This window comes from Rhamphochromis sp. 'chilingali' (genome assembly GCF_963969265.1).
Source record: "Rhamphochromis sp. 'chilingali' genome assembly, chromosome: 14".
Taxonomy (NCBI): Eukaryota; Metazoa; Chordata; class Actinopteri; order Cichliformes; family Cichlidae; genus Rhamphochromis; species Rhamphochromis sp. 'chilingali'.
This window is the reverse complement of record NC_137941.1, coordinates 6,865,125-6,883,382: the sequence shown is the minus strand read 5'-3', so window position 1 is coordinate 6,883,382 and position 18,258 is coordinate 6,865,125. Positions and strand designations below refer to the sequence as shown.

At 39.4% G+C, this 18,258-nt stretch overlaps 1 protein-coding gene across 3 annotated transcripts; it reads right to left on the bottom strand.

The window, feature by feature from the left end:
* Positions 1-2,143: 2,143 nt before the first annotated feature.
* LOC308409451 (solute carrier family 35 member F5-like) lies at positions 2,144-17,824 on the bottom strand. Of its 3 annotated transcripts, none has more exons than XM_080902227.1 (16): positions 17,692-17,824; positions 14,980-15,084; positions 14,394-14,564; positions 13,972-14,121; positions 12,822-12,884; positions 12,652-12,733; positions 10,994-11,184; positions 10,797-10,878; positions 10,604-10,691; positions 8,827-8,891; positions 8,601-8,705; positions 8,347-8,506; positions 8,105-8,195; positions 7,683-7,837; positions 6,374-6,474; positions 2,144-4,235 (listed from the first exon to the last, which is right to left on the bottom strand). In XM_080902227.1, the coding sequence occupies exons 3-15, from the start codon at positions 14,526-14,528 to the stop codon at positions 6,393-6,395; spliced, it is 1,449 nt and encodes a 482-aa protein (XP_080758353.1). In that variant the 5' UTR covers positions 14,529-14,564; positions 14,980-15,084; positions 17,692-17,824; the 3' UTR covers positions 2,144-4,235; positions 6,374-6,392. The 3 variants fall into 3 exon arrangements, with proteins under 3 accessions (XP_080758353.1, XP_080758355.1, XP_080758354.1); XM_080902229.1 differs by having other exon boundaries at positions 14,394-14,560; XM_080902228.1 differs by lacking the exon at positions 17,692-17,824 and adding an exon at positions 17,300-17,683.
* Between the last annotated feature and the right edge of the window lie 434 nt (positions 17,825-18,258).

The following is an 18,258-nucleotide window of genomic DNA, read 5'->3' as shown; positions in this document are numbered from 1 at the left end:
TCCGGCCATTATCTTCTCTCTCTCTCTCTCTCTCTCTCTCTCTCTCTCACACACACACACACACACACACACACACACACACACACACACACACACACACACACACAGTCTTTTTATTTTTGTTAGCAGTGAAACACAGATGGTGAGAACTGCAGTCAATCTAATGGCCACTAGAGGCTGGCTCCCATAGACTCTTATTTTAAAATGTCAATCAAACATAGGAGTGAAACAGAAACCCTAAAAGGATGACTCCTTGAAGTGATGAAGGCAGGTTGAAGAGGATTAGATAAAAGCTTTGAGGACCTTCTCGCTGTGATTGAGTATTGTCAGATACAGGCTGGCTCCCATAGACTCTTATTTTAAAATAGAGAAGCAAACATGTTATTATAGCTATGGATGGTTTCTCCCTTCACATCTTCACATATGAAAATAATTCTGACCTATGTGTACACTCTATTTCTACACAGTGCTGTGCAAAAGTCCAATTTTTTTATAAGTTGCTTCCAAAGAACCAGAATTAATCATTTCTGAGAAGTGTGTGTTTGATAAGTTCCTTAACACTAATCTATGAGTCATTCAAGTGGAAAGAAAAGCTCCTAACTCGGGGATGAACCAGTGTTGTGTCAACAAATAAAAGGCAACCTGGCAAAGAACCAATTTAAAATAAACATATCATTTGTTCCCCCCCTTTTTTTTTTCAAATCTACAAAAAACCCAAAAGATAAGTTTGAAAGACAAAAATTGTATTTTCTGCCAATGCAGTAAAAGCATACCAGGACAGAAAAACAGTGGAAAACTATCAGTCATGGATTGGGCTCCAAGTCCAGACCTCAACATTATTGAAGAAACCCGGAGAACTAGAAGACTAGTTAAAGGAATTAAAACAAAGCTTCCTAAACAGTTCAGACTGTGCTGAAGAATAAAAGGTGGTTATACCAAATATTGACTTTTAGTCTAGTTAGAACTCTACAAACTTTTTTTTTTTTTTTTTTTTACCTTGTATACCGTTTCCATCTTTCTCCACCAAAATATAAAACATTTACATTTGTAACAAAGTAACTTTTTCAGCATTTCATAAATAACGAGGAAGGGAAAAAAATATCTAATTTAGCAGGCAATAGTCAAATAAAAAAAAAAAACAACTTTTTCTCCCCTCTGGGTTTGTTTTTCTTCGTTGCTTGTTTGGTAAATAATAAGAGAGGAAAACAATGTTTAACATGAAAAGTTCTGTTTTGTATTCATTGTAAACAGTTTGTTTTCAGTCTTCTTTTTTTCTTTCTAAACTATATCCACAAATTCTCCATTAAAATATTTTGAATAAAAAAAACAAAACAAAACAAAACAACTTTTAAACTTTTTTTCACTCGTAACGTCCAGCAGGGGGCGACTCCTCTGGCTGCAAAAATAAAGAAGTTGGGTTGTATGGACGTCTATGGGAAAGTAAACTCATCAGAAAAGTATATATTCACACTTACAGCTGTCATGCTTCGTACAGCATGATTCTTGTTTTGTAAATCATGGACACATAAGAGTCAAAGATAACCCAGGGTCTGCTTTACCTTACCAGTGCAGTGTGTTGTTTACTTGTCAAAAAACAAAACAAAAAAACAAAAACAACCCCCCCCCCAAAAAAAACCAAGATGTCAGCAATGAAAATGTCACATCTGGTTAAAATTTACGCAACTGAATAAATACACCCTCAAATGCAGATATTTAAAAGATATTTTTTAATAGTGCACCGAAGTATGAAAACAAGAGTTGCAAAATAAGACTATTCAAGAGCTTAGGTTGGTATAAGGTTAGCCTTCATTTAGGTTGTATAACATCCTCAGCATCAAAGACACTTTAAAGACAAAGATAACGCTCAGACAGTAAAGACAAAACAAAGAACCTGAGAAAGAAAATCAGCACTCCACGAGCACCATGATAAGACAGAAATAATCAACGCTTTTCAGGAACCATAGACTCTCAGTGTTCAAACCTGAAGTCGTGGCTGAAAGATGGGACTGACTGATTGGCAAAAAACACAGAAAGTGCAATAATTTTTCTGTCACTTAAAGTGCTCAACTCGTTAATTCACCCTCACAGAACGGCTATTACCTCCTCCACTCGAAACGCTCAGTCAGAGACGAGTGCAGGAAAAAAAAAACAAAAAAAAAACAAAAAAACACAACACCATGAAGATGCACATATTTAAAAGGATGAGGGGAACAACATCAGCAGCTCAATTCCATCGGTAGTGCTGACATGACCAACACTGAGGCTGATGACAGAACAACACGGCTCCTTCTTGTCACATAAAATCACAAGCACAGTAAATATTTTTTCTTCACTTAAGATGTAAAATAAAATCACACACAGTCCAGTTCAGGTGGTGAAATATCAGCGAGTTTTGGCTGCAGAGCGAAAGCTTCCTGTGGCGGCAGTCGTTCCAGAAGACACGGATATAAAATATGAATCTTTAGTGGTCATTTGTAGGTCAAAAATAAAACAGTTCCATGTACATGTTTCACTGTGTACACTATTTACAAACCTTTTTAACAAAGGAAACTGCAGACAACTGTTTTTATTGCACGAAGGCGATCACAAAGTTCGGTGACTCCAGTCTGGTTTGATTTCGGTTGATCTCCCCTTCAAGGTAGTTTCCTCAGGAAACACTGGACCTCTTCTAACACAACTATAAGCCAAGAACACTCCTTTAGTATCCAGCTCTGACTGCGTACTTTCACTTCTGTGTATCCATTAGTGTGCCTGTTTGTTCCAGGGTGCCAAACCTGGCCAGTAGGTGGCACTGCGAGAGAAGATTGTGCTCTTAAACGACCTGAGTGTCACTGTGAACACCCCAACTTTAAAAAAAAAACAAAAAAACTAAATAACCTGACAGACGAACTTAAAGTGATGAGAGAAAGAGTAAAGGCAAACGTGCCAAATGCTGCTGTTCTTTCATTGTCCACTGGAGCCCCTGGACGCAACCTCCAAACCTTTCTTGTGCTGTTTGAGGCTTCTGGAGCATTTTAATGCAGTTACCTCATTAATTATAAGGCTTTCTGAGAGTTGCAGTCGGTCCAAGAAGTTAATGCATCAGTTGAGTGAAGTTCTAGTGTAACCGAAAAAGCTTTGGCTTTCGATTCCTCCTGTTTTCCCGCAGCGTGTTTCAAAAGACTGATAAGTTCCTGTTCCGTACTGCTCAAAGTCACTGCAAGCTGATGAGGAGGGCAGGAAGTTAGACACAGGAACAGCTTAAATTTAAAAATAAAAGATTATGGAGTCGTTAAACGCTCCCAGTGTGACTTGAAGCCGTGCAAAGGACGGAAGAAAACAGTGTCATGGACACGTATCCGACAGATTCCTCGGGTAAGGCTTCAAAATGGGTGACATCACCGTGGCTACGTTGATGAATTCCTTGTGTGTAACCCTGTAGATGCAACTCTGTGCCCTACCTGGGACGATGTGATCTAACAACCGTGTAAACTGTCCCAAAATCAAATGCAAACAATCAAAACAGGAGGAACGTCCAAGGAGTCGGGGTGCTGGAAGAGGTCCAGAGTTTCACTCAGAGACGACCTTAAAGGGGAGATGAGCTCAATCCAAACTTGACGTGGGTTTTTATTTTTAGGAGCAGAACTTTTTTTGAAGGCTTTCTATCCCATTTGGAGCTCGTGTTTAGAATCCAGCACTGAGAAAACAAGACGTGGTGCTGTCCTGTTCGGCTGTAGTGTTGTCTGTCTAGTGTTTATAAAGTGGAGACACAGAGGTCGCTCTGACTACCCGAGCCGCCCCCGCTGGGTACCAGGAGCTCGTCCGTGTCCAGCGTTTCCAGTTCTGCCAGATCTCTGGTCGTGAAAACAACTCAACAACAGTTATGCGTCACAGGAACCATTTGGAAATAATAAACAACACTTTGTGTCCAATAGATTGTCATTTCTTAGGATCCTTCAGTAGACCAAAAGGAAGTCTTCTCCCATATTAACGGTTTAATTTGGCAATATCACTGATAATGAAGCCCTGCATCTTGAGTGACGTACCGTTTCTTTCTTTTAGACAGAAAATAAGCAAAAATGAGGAAATCTTTAGTCTGTAGTGTTGGATGGAAGCGTGATGATAAAACCGAGCTTCCAGAACTAAATCTGAACACTGTAGAAAATAAATAAGATGTAATGGGAGGCACTGGGGGTACGTTCAATGTCTCTGAAAGCTTCCCGATTGTCAGTTCAGCCAGATCCACGATGGCCGCCCTGCAAGAGAGAAGAAAAAAATGTTGTCAGAGACAAAAACTGTGCGCTTACAGAAACTCAACATAACAAAAACCTCCTATTTTAATAGGAAACGCTTTCACTGCCAGGCTTCAAGAAAACAAAACACAAGACAAAAAGAAGACGTTTTATACCAGCAGTGATCACACCTCAGCCTGCTGAAGCAACACTGATTAAACACGCCTTGAAGGTCATCAGTTACAGTAGTTTACCTGAAATATCCCACCTGCACAGGTTGTAAGACCCCTTTACATTTGTGGATCAACACTGTGTGTCCTCTTATATTATTTGAATATTTTTCCTTATTATCATACTTGCATTGAATAAATTATCCAAGTAAGTAAAATATAAAACACTTTGCCCGTGTTGTTGGAAGGTGGCGTTGTCTGAGAATACAAGAGTTTGTGGCACTGTTACATGATGAGCTGATACTTGATCTGTAATGAAATAGTAAGATCAGCATTTATTATTGGGTGACAGTCCTGTTAGAAACTGCACGCTGAGGTCAGATCCCCTCAGCTCTGCTGCGAAATCGAATCATAGCTCCACTAAAGCAATGACCAGAGACAAGTGACTTCTATCTAAAATATTTAGGCTGGACGTCGGACAGATGTTCAAGGCAAATGGCTAACTCTGGTAAATATTATCGGCTTGTTTAGGGAACAAACCTGTCACAGGATTTTGCATTAAAGTGGAAGTTTTTTTTAGGCTGCCAAGCTCAAAGCAAAGTGTGGACATATTATAATGTGTTTTTGAGGATGAGACGTGAAATGAAATAACATCTATTCCTTATGGTTTCCTTTTCTTTTATTCCCTTTGCCTTCAAACTACACTGAGGACAGAAAAAAAAATGTGGAAAACCGAAACAATGAGCTAAAAAGAGACTAAAAATCCAATACGTTTCTATTTGGATTTCTCATTGTCGGTTTTCACACTGCAGAGGAAATTTAGGTTAGAAGTAACTATGAAGGACCAAAACTGCCAAAATCCAAACTAAATAAATGTCTGAAAAGAACAATAATACACCAGTAAATCCTCCAAAAATATCTTTATCAAAATCATTTATGACACAGATTACTACTATTTTAATTTCCCTCTGTATTTCATTAACTTTATTTTAATTCCCCTATTTATGTAATTTCCAACACATTAATTAATACTAGGGTTTCTTCTTCTAAAAAGAAATCCTACCTTCCAGTACCATTTTCAGATTATTGTTATACATTTTTGCCTTAGTTTGTTCCTTACTTTTATTGGCGATAAATAAAATAAAATACAAAATTAACTTAAACACTTAAATCTAAGAGAAATGCCAGGAATAAATTGTTCTATTAAATGGGGAAAATAGTGAAGTTTAGGACAAAACATGCAAAATATGTTTATTAATCTGTCACAACTGAATTGAATTTTAAATTTAATTGAATTTGGTCTCTTTAATACAATATTAATACTGCTGGTGAATTATATTTTATGCTAGTGCATTTTGTGGCAATACATAATTAATTAATAATAATTGTGGCCATAAGTTATATTAAGAATTCTAAATGTTAAAAGAAGAAAATTAAATTCATATTTTAATTAAATATCCAAAGAAAATACGAAATTAAATTAAAGAACATTAAATAAATATAGAAGACAAACATAATTTTCAAAAGCAATTGTGTTTTTAATCAAATTACTTTAAGTTTTTTTTATTTTTTTGAACACTTTAGGGGCAAGACAAAATAAAATTAGTTTACTTGCTTTAATTAAAAAGCAAATAAGGATCAAGGGAAAAAATAATACAAAAATATATACTACATGTACAAAATAGAAAATTAAATAGGTAATTGTATATTAAGAGTATTTATTTGTAACATTTGCGCTGATTTAATGGAATATTTATTTTGCTATTGCTGAATGAGCGAGTCTCTTATTTGTTTTTGTTTATTCACATTTTAACTTGGACAGTTTCGGTCCTCCGTATCCTGCAGCACCATCAGTCAGTCAGAGTACACAAATGACTACTTTTGATTTGTTATTCTTTCAGTCTAAGATTGACTCTAGCAGCCTTTCACAAACACAAATACAGACGTAAACAGCGCACAAACCAAGACCAGAAAAGGTCGAGTGGGATTTACATTTTGTTTGACTGCCGGATCACGAGCAGAAGCTTCCTTCGCCGGGGGAGACGGTGTGGAGGGGAATAAGGCTTTCACACTGCTCGCTGTCATCTGGCAGCCTGCGGATGGAGAAAACAGGATGTCAATCATCATCACAGTCGTCATCCTGATAACCATCATTATTATTATAATCACCGCTAACCAAAAAGCAGAAGAGCGCTGTGCAGAGAGGTTAGTCAGTGAAGCATGTACAGCTGATTACAGACTTAACTTAGCAAGACTGCAAGCCACAAATGGACTGCATTATCCAAAGTGTGTGTCAGAGTGAAGGTCAATCCATTTTTAATAGGTCACACACCACAGACGCACAACAACAACTCACTTTCTTTTTACAAACTTAAAAGCTTTGACTTCTTAAAAACACCAGGCGTGTGATGACTCACTTCCTGCACAGGCTTCAGAGTACATTAGCTTTGCCTGCTCTCAGGTGTGTGCACAGCTACAACTTCCATCTGCCTTTTACAAACACACAAGCCATTAAGCAGCTTTTTGCAGCTGCATCACAAATGACACAGCCGCTACATTTGGAGCCTCACTGTACACAAATAAAAGTGGATAATACAGACAATTTGTGCCCATAAAGTCCAAAAAGACTCATTTGTTTCAAATGATGTGCTCTATTTTTGCTTTGTTTTTTCATTTCACTGATGTTCATTTGCTTAAATAAGAGTTTGAACAAACGCGGTATTGAGAAATTAAAATGCATTTGGCTCTAGTCAAAGTGTAATTACATTTATGGTTATTCATCCCAAAAATAAAAAATAAAAAAATACAAATAAAAGCAAAATTCTGCTCAAATTTACTTATTTTCCCAATATTCCACCAGCCTGTAAGTTTTTTGTTTTATATATTTTGGTCATTCTTACAATCACCAAACAATTACACTCACTACCTATCAAGTTATCAAGCATGTGGTTGCACTAACTTGTCACATCTCAAAGCACTAAGATGACGACGGAGAAAAGGCTCCTGTCAAGCTGGGTGGGCACGTCCATCTTTTACGTACAGTCTGTGTTCCGGAGCCAACCTTATAAGAGGAGTTTCAGTTTTCTACACTTCCTGACTTGGTTTTCCAGCCCCGGAGCATAACTCCTAATCCTAATTTAGCTGTTATCATATCTGAGATTATTGTCACAATCCATGAACAGAGTTGCTGCTGATAGGAACGGCTTTCAGCAGCATTTCCTCTTTTCATGCACCGTGGCTCACCAATGGAGGCCTTAAAAGAAGAAAAACCCTCTGATGATAAATGTTTATAGTCTCGTACCTCTGAATGCGATGCTTCCTGCAGATGAAGGCGTAAACCCTCCTCAGCCCCACCAGCACTGGGTCCCAGTTGTTGTAGTGACATAAAAGTGTGGCGATGAAGAAGGAGAGGAAGACAGGGACCGCTCCGGCAAAAAACAACCATGAGAAACGCACCTGTCGACACACACACATATGAGGGGAAACTAATTTAACACAATCCGTGCCATTAAAGGTGTGGTGTGGAGTGTTTTCCATGCATTAAACATTTTATTCTGTGATTAAAGGACCCTTATAAGAATGAATCACAAAGAGTTAGTTAAAATAGATAAAAGTACTTTAAGTAAACCCATTCGGAGTCATTTAGATACAATTTTGACAGTTTTCTTGCTGATTTCACACAAAACCAACAAAATTACGTACAATTTTATCTCAAACTCTCACCTTCTGCATGCAAATGTCAGCCATAATGGAAAGTGGGATGGTGAGGCTCAATGCCAGAGTCCCAATTAGAGAAGATGTGAGGAAACAGCCCCTGAGGACACAAAGACTCGTCACTAAAAATCACCACTTCTCTGAAAGCTATACATTATTCAAACACAACTCCTCGTGGCCTTCATGGTAGTGTGAACGTTGATGATTTGGTGTCACTATCGTGACCTGATACAAAATGTAACCCAGCTCACCAGAGCCAGAGGAACTCTGACAGAACGGTGCCGATGAGGCCGTTTATGAGGATGTACGTCCACACGAGTTGGCTGGGGAGCTCAAAGGCCTCGAAGCCGGTGTAGTGGAGCAGGAGGAAGCCAGGCCACAGCAGCAGCAGGTTGAACAGACCCACAAACCCTGAGAGACGCACAGCACACCCCAATTTAGACAACTTCATGGAGTGAGACTACAGAGGTGACCGCTGAGCCTTTAAAACAAACACTTCTCCTACCAAAGAACATTGGGATGTCGAGCTTATCCTCCCGATCCACTCGCCGCTTGATCATTACGATATAGACGGCATAGAGCATTGCCCCAGCCAGCGACCACAGGGAACCTTCATAGAAATACAAATCAATACATTAGATGTGTTTTTTTTGTATTACACCAACAGACTAGGAACAAGGTGATGCCTGTACGAGGCCTCTGTGATAAAGAAAAAGTTGGAAATCACTGACCGATGACTCCTTTCCCATCCGAGATGTCCATGCTGGAGAGACTCACGAGGGCAACGCCTCCCATGCTAAACAAGAGAGGCACTGAATTAATCTCACAATTAAAAACGAACATGTTAAAAATAGAAAACGCAGAGAGAGAAAATATAACACAGCTACAATGCTCAGATTTTCTGAAAAACACAAAACTGTAGAAAGAAATGAATAATGTGATGATTTTCTTAATCAGGTGCAGCACAGGGTTTAATCAGCAGTAGGATCAAACAGTCAGTCTCTCTGAAGGAAAACAATCTGCCTCTAACCGAGCGGAAACAAAGATGGTTGAGAAAGAGGGGGGGGGGGAAAAAAAAAAAAAAAAAAAAAAAAAAATATCACACTATGAAATAAAACCAGTGAATCTGAGAGCACAGCCAGTGAAGAGCGTGAAAAATCTGCTATTTTCAACAACAACCCATTATTATCGAGTATCATGCAAAAGTCTTGAACCACCCTTCATTTTTTATTTTACTTCCAAGAAGCCAGATGGTTTTCAGCATCAGTTCTCCAGCTGTCTGAAGGTCTTTCAAAGCATTTCCTTCGACATTGACTTCCTTTTCGCTCACATTCACTCCAGTTCTTATACCTGACCATTCTATGTCTAATCAATGTCTATTAACCTGTTTTAGGTCAAACCTTTAGGTCTAATTAATGCAACTCTTGAACCAGTTGCACACTCAAAAATTCCAACAGTTTCTGAAAGTGTCAACTCTGTGCTTTTTCAGCGATATATACGGTAATCCCAGGCAGGGCAGCACATCCAAATCACGGCAAATAACAGTAAAAAGCAAAAACTTTTTTTTTTCTTTTTTAAAACTACTGTAAAAATATCTGTTTTCTGTAGAGCTCAGTCAGTCTTCGTCTTTGAAGGTTCCGATTTTACGGTAGTTACAGAACTTGGAAGAAAAACATGGCAAAACGCCTTTCTGACGTCAGAGACAGGTTAGGCTTCAGAGGGTTAAAAAGTTCCACAAAAGAATACTAAATACCAAGTTCTTGTTCAATCTGCCAGTTTATGTGTCTGTGATGCTAAACTAGCATCCTCTGAATGAAGTGTGTTGAGCAGGTTGTTCGATGCTAGAAATGAAAAAACAGAACTTTTTGGATAAATAAATGCAGTCTGAATGTTTAAAATAAATAAATAAATCAGCTCTGACTGCATTTTTTTTTTTTTTGAAAGTGAAAACGAGTAAATTTTATTCATTTTACTTCAGAGGCCAAACTTTAAAAAATAAAATGAAAAAATAATTTGAAGCAGAGCTTGAAGATTTCCATGAATCCAGTAGAGCTGGATGGAAAAGGTGCAGCCGGAAGACCAGATTATGAAATCTATGTGTTTTGGTTTGTGCAAAACACAAACAAGCTAAGAAAAGAAGAGCTACATCTCCTCCAGCAGAGATGACAGCTTATGACTTTTATTTGTTTTGAATCAGCTGCTTAGGAATATGAAGTTAACAATACCCAATAAGAAAGGAGCTGAATTTATGATCTGAAATACTCCTGAATGAACTAGACCCGGTGGTTTCAAACATATGGTCCGAGAGCCACAAACAGCCCACCAAATGGGCCATTCGGCCAAATGTAAAAGGAAGGTGGTTTTTAACTGTATTTTTATCAGTTTTACAGCCTTCTTATTGACAAAGTAAGTTTGTAATAGATAGAGGACAGAAACTGAGGTGTTTTTTAATTAAATAAGAGGTCTCCCACAATGCTTTTTCTCACCCTCCGCGTGATCCGGCCTTACCTCAGAGCCACGGCTAAGAGCTTGGAAAGGGTGAAGCGGTCGCTGCTGTTGCTGGGAAATATGGCTGCCAAGATGAGTGTAAACAGACCTGAAGAGGAAAAGGAGACATTCAGAAACGATTTAATGCAATGATCCATCATCTTTGAGATGTTAGTGCTGTAATGTACACGGAGAGAGAGAGTGATGGAGTTACCTGAGGTGGAAGATAAAATGTTGACGATTGCAACCTGCGTGTCGGACAGAGCTTCCTGGTAGGACAGGTTAGCCAGGAACCACTGTGAGACAAACAAAAACAACGATGAGGCCTGTGATAAAACACAGTTTAATTTGCCTCATAAATCCAGCTCTGATAGAAAGTCGGGAACTCCAACTCCTCTCACTGCTGCTCACCACAAAGCAGAAGAAGAAGCTGATTTTGGCCACGTCAGTGATGGTCAGCTTGCCCACGGTGCGCAGCATGGCCTCGTGGTCCTTGGCAGCGGGGTAGGACATGCGCGACAGCTTGGCCTCCAGGGCCTGAGTGGAGGGCAGCTGGCGCACCTCCATGATGTTACTGAAATGCACCCGCTGCTTTTTGGATGCTGGGAATAAAGAGACAAGACGTATCTTTAAAGGCTTTAATGTTTACTGCTGGACACACCTAGTTAGGCTCTAAAGCTGCCTCCATCAAAAGCAGTTACCCTCTTGGTGCAGCAATACGTATAATACTGTGTCTTCTCCACACTTTGACCCTACGATCTATCTGCTGTAGGCAGAATCTGGACTCATCACTGAACATGTTCAGGTTCTAATGCACATGTTACAGACATCACCGCAAATGGGCTTAATGGTGAAGGGCAATCCTGGCTGCCTTATGAGACCAGAGCCTGGCTGTGTGCAGTCTGACCTGGCTTGTCTGGGTAGAGAGTCATCGGCCATATCGTCCTGCAGACCTTGACTGCAAACATGTAAAAGACTGCCCTTGGTTCCTACGTGCTGACAGAATGAGGAAACGGTCTTCTTGTGTTGTCTGACTGGAACGCCAACTTTGCAACCCATCTCTCTCAATTTGGAGAAGATACTGGTGCTCACTCCAAATAATGCTGTAACTTGGTTTTGTGGAAAACCAGCATGAAGTTGTCCTATAGCATTGGCCATGTCCAGATCAGTAAAAGGTTCTGCTAATCAGGAGCCAATCAGGCAGCTGTGGAGTACCAGTAGCTTTAAAAAAAGTGACTGGCAGAATAAGCCATTTGTTATTGGCAGAGAACTTGGTTTTTTTTCCACGAGCACAACCCACATACTTAACTCTGCTGCTCAATCCACAATGTGGCAGAGAAATAAACAGGCTTTCCAACAGTATGAGATTCATTACCAAGAAACATTGTTACAAGAAAGAAAGAAACAAACCGCCTTACTTTTTATGCTAATTTTATGTGTGAGGTTTTTTTCTTTTCAAAGTTTGACAAAATTTGTCTCATTCAATGTGTAACATGGTGTTTGAGTTTATTTCCAAAACAATCCTGTCATCTTTTTGGCATTTAATCATTCAAGGTTCATTAATATTTATTTTTAATCACCCTGGATTCCCTCTGGATTCTTCAAAATTATCTCCTCACACGTCGCTCTGAGCGCTTCCCAGAATGTTTTAATTTCATAAAAAACATCACTTCCAGCTTCAGGTGCCACAAACATAAACACAGGAAACGAAATCTCAGTAGAAACACCAAAAAAACCATCACCGTTTACCTTGTCACAGCTTCCCATCACAGCAGTTAAGACACATGATTGCTTTTTATGCTCATCTTCATTCGTTTGTGAAGGCGAGCATAAAAAAAAAAAAAATCATTGTTTCTTAACTGCTCTATCAAACAGACAATTTGAGCATAATTTAGTTTTGTTAGTCACTGAAAGCAAAGGTCTGAGGGACACAACGTTTTCTTATATTTGCACAGCTCAGCACTGCCCTCTGTTGGTCAGAAGTTTTAACTCCTAATCAGTCACGTCTGGGTGAAAGCTTCAGAAGCAGGGATGCATTTTTAATGAATGACACAAACATCAGTACTCACAGGATTCACAGTCTCCCATTAAACAGCTCGAGTGCTCGGTGGGGATGTCCTGGAACTTCACAGGGACGTACAGAGGCTCACTCTGCAAAGGTGTGACAGAAAGCCAGCTTAGGTACAGGTGCAGGAAGATTTACTCGTGTGCAGTACACCTGCAGTAATAAACTACGTACCAGACAGTTGTTCACAGTGGAGTCAGTGGTGCAGGGTGTGAAGTAGGCTTCAGCATCAGCAAACTGCAGAAAGGTGCAAATCAAACATCAAAGAAGTCAAAAGCAGAAGATGTCAGACTGATCTTCAGCTTCGTAACAGGAAAATTATATCATTCTATAACTTTTAGTTAATTATCGTCATTTTTGTTCATGAACACAAAGAATGACAAACATAAATGGAGATAAAGTTAGAGCATAGAGCATTTGGCAGGTTTGCAGCAGACAGTGGATATAATGGACAAAAGAGTTGAAACAAGGACAACCACAGAGAAGATTCATGGTTGTGATGGAGGAGGACATGCAGAGGGTTGGCATGTCAGAGGAGAATCCGAGGGATAGAGTGAAATGGAGGCTGAAGGTTTACTGTGATGAGCCCACAAGGGAGCAGACGCAGGGGGTCTTGCCTGTATTTTCTGATCTTTTCCTTTGTGAAATGCTAAACTTTTTGTGCTGCTTTCTGAGGTAAACATGAAAGAAAAATACTGGCGAAATCCAATGCTACGCCTCAGCTCACCTCACAAGATTTTCAGAAAAACTGACCTCTGACCCTGACCTCGAGGTTGAAGTCACTGAGAATTGTCTGAGATTTGTAGTAGAAGCACCTGTGGTATCAATTTGAAACCCCTACGTAACCTCCTTCTCGAGTTATTGCATCAACAAAGTTGGGTGTCTCCCTGGAAGAGTTTAAAGCTCTTATAAAGACTTATGTTGATGTTCCTAAGCCTTTATTTTGCCTCCTGTCTGTTTGCGTTGTCTGACACAGTCATATGAGCTTGCCAAGCAGGTCTCAGTTTACAGAGAGATTTAAATCTAAAAGGGCGTCCTGGTCAAATAAAGTTAAAAATAAGTACAATTCTGTTTTTTATAAACCCCTACTCTACAAACATACAGGCGGAACTCACCCCCTGAATAAACATGTTCAAAGGGTCAGTTCCCCCTGAGCAGAATGTTTGCCTCACTGACTCGTGTTACGATGAAGAGCAGCGAGCACAGCAACATTTACACTGATGAGAGTTTTAACAAGAAAAGAGCTCAACAGACACCTGTCACCATTAGAAAAGTAAAAGCATGAAAAACAGCCCTTAAATGTGCGCTGAAAGTGTCCACTTACGAAGGCGGACCGGCGGCGTTTCAGGGTGCCCGTGCACTGCTGCCTCCACGGCCGCCACAGCAGGAAGCCCAGCAGGTACAGCACGAACATGGACGTCTTGGCGAAGGTGCTGAAGAAGGGCTTGTTATAGTCCTGTCGCTTGAAAATGTACTGCAGAAGGAGTTGTTTCATAAACTTAATTTCAAAGGTTGAAACTCACAATTTAAAAATATTTAACTGCAGTTTTTCCTCATGAGATGTGAAGGAAGAGCATCACAGTCAGGTAAAGTTACTCCAGCACCATCTGGTGTATCTGCGCCTCGTTTTAAAGCGGGCCTATTCTGCTTTTTTCTGCTTTCTGGGTCACATTAAACATGGTCACCGTTTTATTAAGCCTTTTCAGTGTTTGGCTCCAACATCACAGGCATGGAGATCAGACTTACCGAGGTCAGCTCGGAGGAGGCGACCCAGATAACATCCACCAGCAGGAGTATCACCACCCCCAGAGCCATCCGTCTCCGCTGGGCTGCAGAGCTACCCTGAGAGCTCATCCGGTTCATGATGAACACCCACTCCATCGGGACGGTGAGAGGAGAAATTCAGAAACTGCCTGGCTGATGACAACATCAGAAGACAGACAGAAGACTGTGAGCTCCGAGGTTGACCAACTATAAACTTCCCAACTATTTACCTTAGATTTTTTTTCTACTTTAAAGCTGATGAACCTGTTCTAAACCTGTTTAAAAAGCTACCATTCAACATTTTAATCACTAAAAACATCTAAAAAGTTATGAAACCACACAACGAGAGACTTCAGTCTAACATATCAACCAAAACCTCAATTTTGAATGTGGCTAATCTAGTGTGGAGTCTTTTAATCTGGAAGTGGAAGTTAGACAGACAATGCAAGACATAAACAAACCTTCAGAAAACTTTTGCCCAAACAATAAGTGTGTTAGTGTCTGTAAGTTTGCCTGCAGCCAAATGTTTAACGGAGTAAGGTTATCTTTTTACCACTTCAACACCCACCTGGTCGCTGCCAATAAGTAAACTGTGAATTTTAGCCAGTCTCTTTGAAGGTCAACTCAGATTCTTTGTTTCAGCCAGTTTAAGTTGAGACTCGCAGTTAAACACCTGCAAAAAAACAAACAAATGTCCATGATAACATATTTATCTCTATCCCCTATATTTGGTGACCTCTGTTTCCTTAATGATGAGTTTGACAAGTCAGTTTATTTCAATAAAGATGAGGTTTGATGACCATTAGAATAGTTTGTGTAGCTGCACAGGCAGAGACCAGCCTCACTAACTTTTGATTCAAACCCAGTTATTTTGTTATATAAAAAGTCTGAAATATGACACAAACCAATCAGTTCAGAAAAGAACTTCGAGGGTTGCTTCTAGTCAACTTTCAAAGGGTAAAGAGTTAAACGCTGCACAGAGAGCAGACCATGGATCTGTATGAAGAAAAGGAAAATATAAACTTGAGGCTACAGTCCCACAAACTCTGACACAAATCCTCTTCCTGATGAGGACGTGAGCATCTGTTAACCAGCCCAAAGAACACCTCATAGAAAAATGCTGCGATGGAAATAAAGGCTGCATATCTGAATGCTCATCGCTGCCTCTGTTAACTGCTGAACGATGAGCTTTGGGTGTTTGTGAGGGGTCTGCAGACACTGAGCTTTAACAATTCACTACTGTCTTCGTGCTAACATGCTTATCATGCACTTTACAGTAATCATGTCAAAATTAAAATGCTTAACTCTTCTCTAATATTTTACAAATTTAAAGACTTTGTGAAATATCATTATTCTTAGTTTATATTATTTACTTATTGTTTCATATGTGGGTTACTGAGTGGTGGTGTGGGGAAATAAATCATACGACAGACAAATACCAGTCACTTTTAAAATGAGGGATAACAAATACAAATTAAGAGAAAATAAAATTTTTGAAAAATATGAAATGTCGCAGTGTACCCCTTAAACTTTGGAGTTAAACCATGGATGCATTGTCCAGCAGACTGTAACTTAAATACTAAGAGTTCACCTACAGCTCGATGTGACATGAAAGCTTTATTACTTCTTCTTTTTTGTTGTGAGTGTGTTTTAGTCTGAGGTTAGAGATGTAGTTGATCTAATTTTACTTATTTGTTGTCTCTGAAACTCTCTTTTTAACCTACTGTGTAACCTGAGGTGCACCTTCTTAGAAACGTAACTACACGTCAGGTCAAAGCAGTACACAACTACCGTTATTGGCCTGTTCAGTGCCACTGATTACTCTTGGGCATTTCCAGCCACTTAACAATTATTGTCTCAATATAAGGACTAATAATCATAGCATCAATATAAGGACTCGCAAATCTCAGCAAATTCCTGGAGGGAGACTGCTCAATATACTGGACGACATCAGGGAATGTTCAAAGACTTGGAAAAACAAACAAAAGCATTTTGTTTGTTTCTATTGACCGGAGAACATGTACAACACCAGGACACACAAGGTAATTAACACGTAATCCACTGATACAAGCACAAATGCCAACAATGACATTGGCCAATTACACGTTACATCATAGGTGCTACAAACACTCCCTGCAGATATCTAACTCAAGCCTTACCAGTAACACTTTTTGTGATCTAACTACTAATTTTGACCTCACAAATTTATTTTCTTTCACATGTCATATTTTATTTTACTGAGAAACTCTACTTTGATTAACTTGAAGTGATCAAATTGATGGCAACTTGACTTAAGTTTCTGAAGACACTAAGTCTCATCTGAGAGGCAACTTGAGTTCAGAAAGCTGAGAGGAAGGCCTGTGCATTTACCCACTAGAGGGGCTGTTACCTTGGAGGACGTTGTTGACCCATCCTGACTTTATGAGACTCGTTAAGGTCGCACTAGACAAGTTGTGAATGGAGAATCTCTTGCTTTAAAAGGTGGCTGGTGGACAGGCCACCAACGCTACTCTGTGATGGTCTCCTTCACTGAACAGATAAGACTTAAGATGACTGAGAACCTACACAGACTTTGTTTAATATTCTACCTGTTGTGTACCATATGTGAATTTCACCACATATATGGTCAATAAAATCCACACTGTGTTGAAATGAAGCGAACCATATGTTATAACAGGGCTTTTTACTACCATCGAAACACCATACGGAGGGATAGATTTCGGTAAAATGGTGCTCATGGCTCCATTTTCAGACAGTAGGAGACTATGTGTAAATAAACTTTGTTCTGCTTGTTTTTCAACTGTCAGTGGGCATGCCCCGAACTTTAAAAAACACACTTCAGAAAACTTTTAAACGATTACTAATGAAAGACATTAGTCTTCACTTACCTGAGCTTTAAATCCAACTATCTGCCAGCTAGCTACGCGTAGTACATCCAGAGAGCGTTGGCAGTAACTCTTTAAGGTACGAACAGGTAAGCTGCTGGAAACACGACCTCCTCAAAGCTAGCCACTCACGGCTTTTAAGCTAGCTAATTTATTACCTGTTAAATTCTGACAGTCTGGAGGTCGACAGGTGTCCCGACGCTTTACTTTATAACTTATCTGGACATCTACTCCAGTTCATTGCCCACAGCTCAGGCTGAAGTCCACTTATTCAGTGTACCGCCGTCGCAGGTGTGCTGCGTTTAGCTGCTTGTTTACCTATTAGCATTCTAAGCGCTAACTGGCTTTATTGAAAAATGAAAAAGAAACAATAGTAAAATAAGATTTTTTTTTACCCGAATGTGAGAGTTTAGTTTGCGCCATTATTTAAGCGTCATCCCATATGCTCCGGAAATCCTGACAAAAATCACAGCTTTGACCGATAAAAATAGTCACCAGCCCAGCGGTTGTAAACATTAGCTCAGCCTCCTGTCAGGTGACATCACTTAACGGTGCAAGGAATTCTGGGGTATGAAGTCTTAAGGGGAAAATGTTTGTTTTTTCATACGGTATTTATAAACTCTCATTTTCTTGGTTATTTGTTATAGATGGGTGTTTTCACCTTTGAAAATGTCTTTTTGGAAATTAAATTGAGCAAATTAATTCAATTTTACCTCGGGCTGTGGAGAAAACATCATTTACAAACACAAATAAAAATAGGAGCTTCAAAGAGGTGGTGCTCTGTAGTCTCTACTGCTCAGCCACAGGCGAGAAACCATTTGTGTCATTGCACTATACAAATACAATCATTATGCATACTTCTTACTAATTTATACATACAACAATATTATACTTAATATTTTGTTATTTATATTGAATTACACTGTAAATATTTTTTGTTCATTGTTTCTGTATAAATTGCT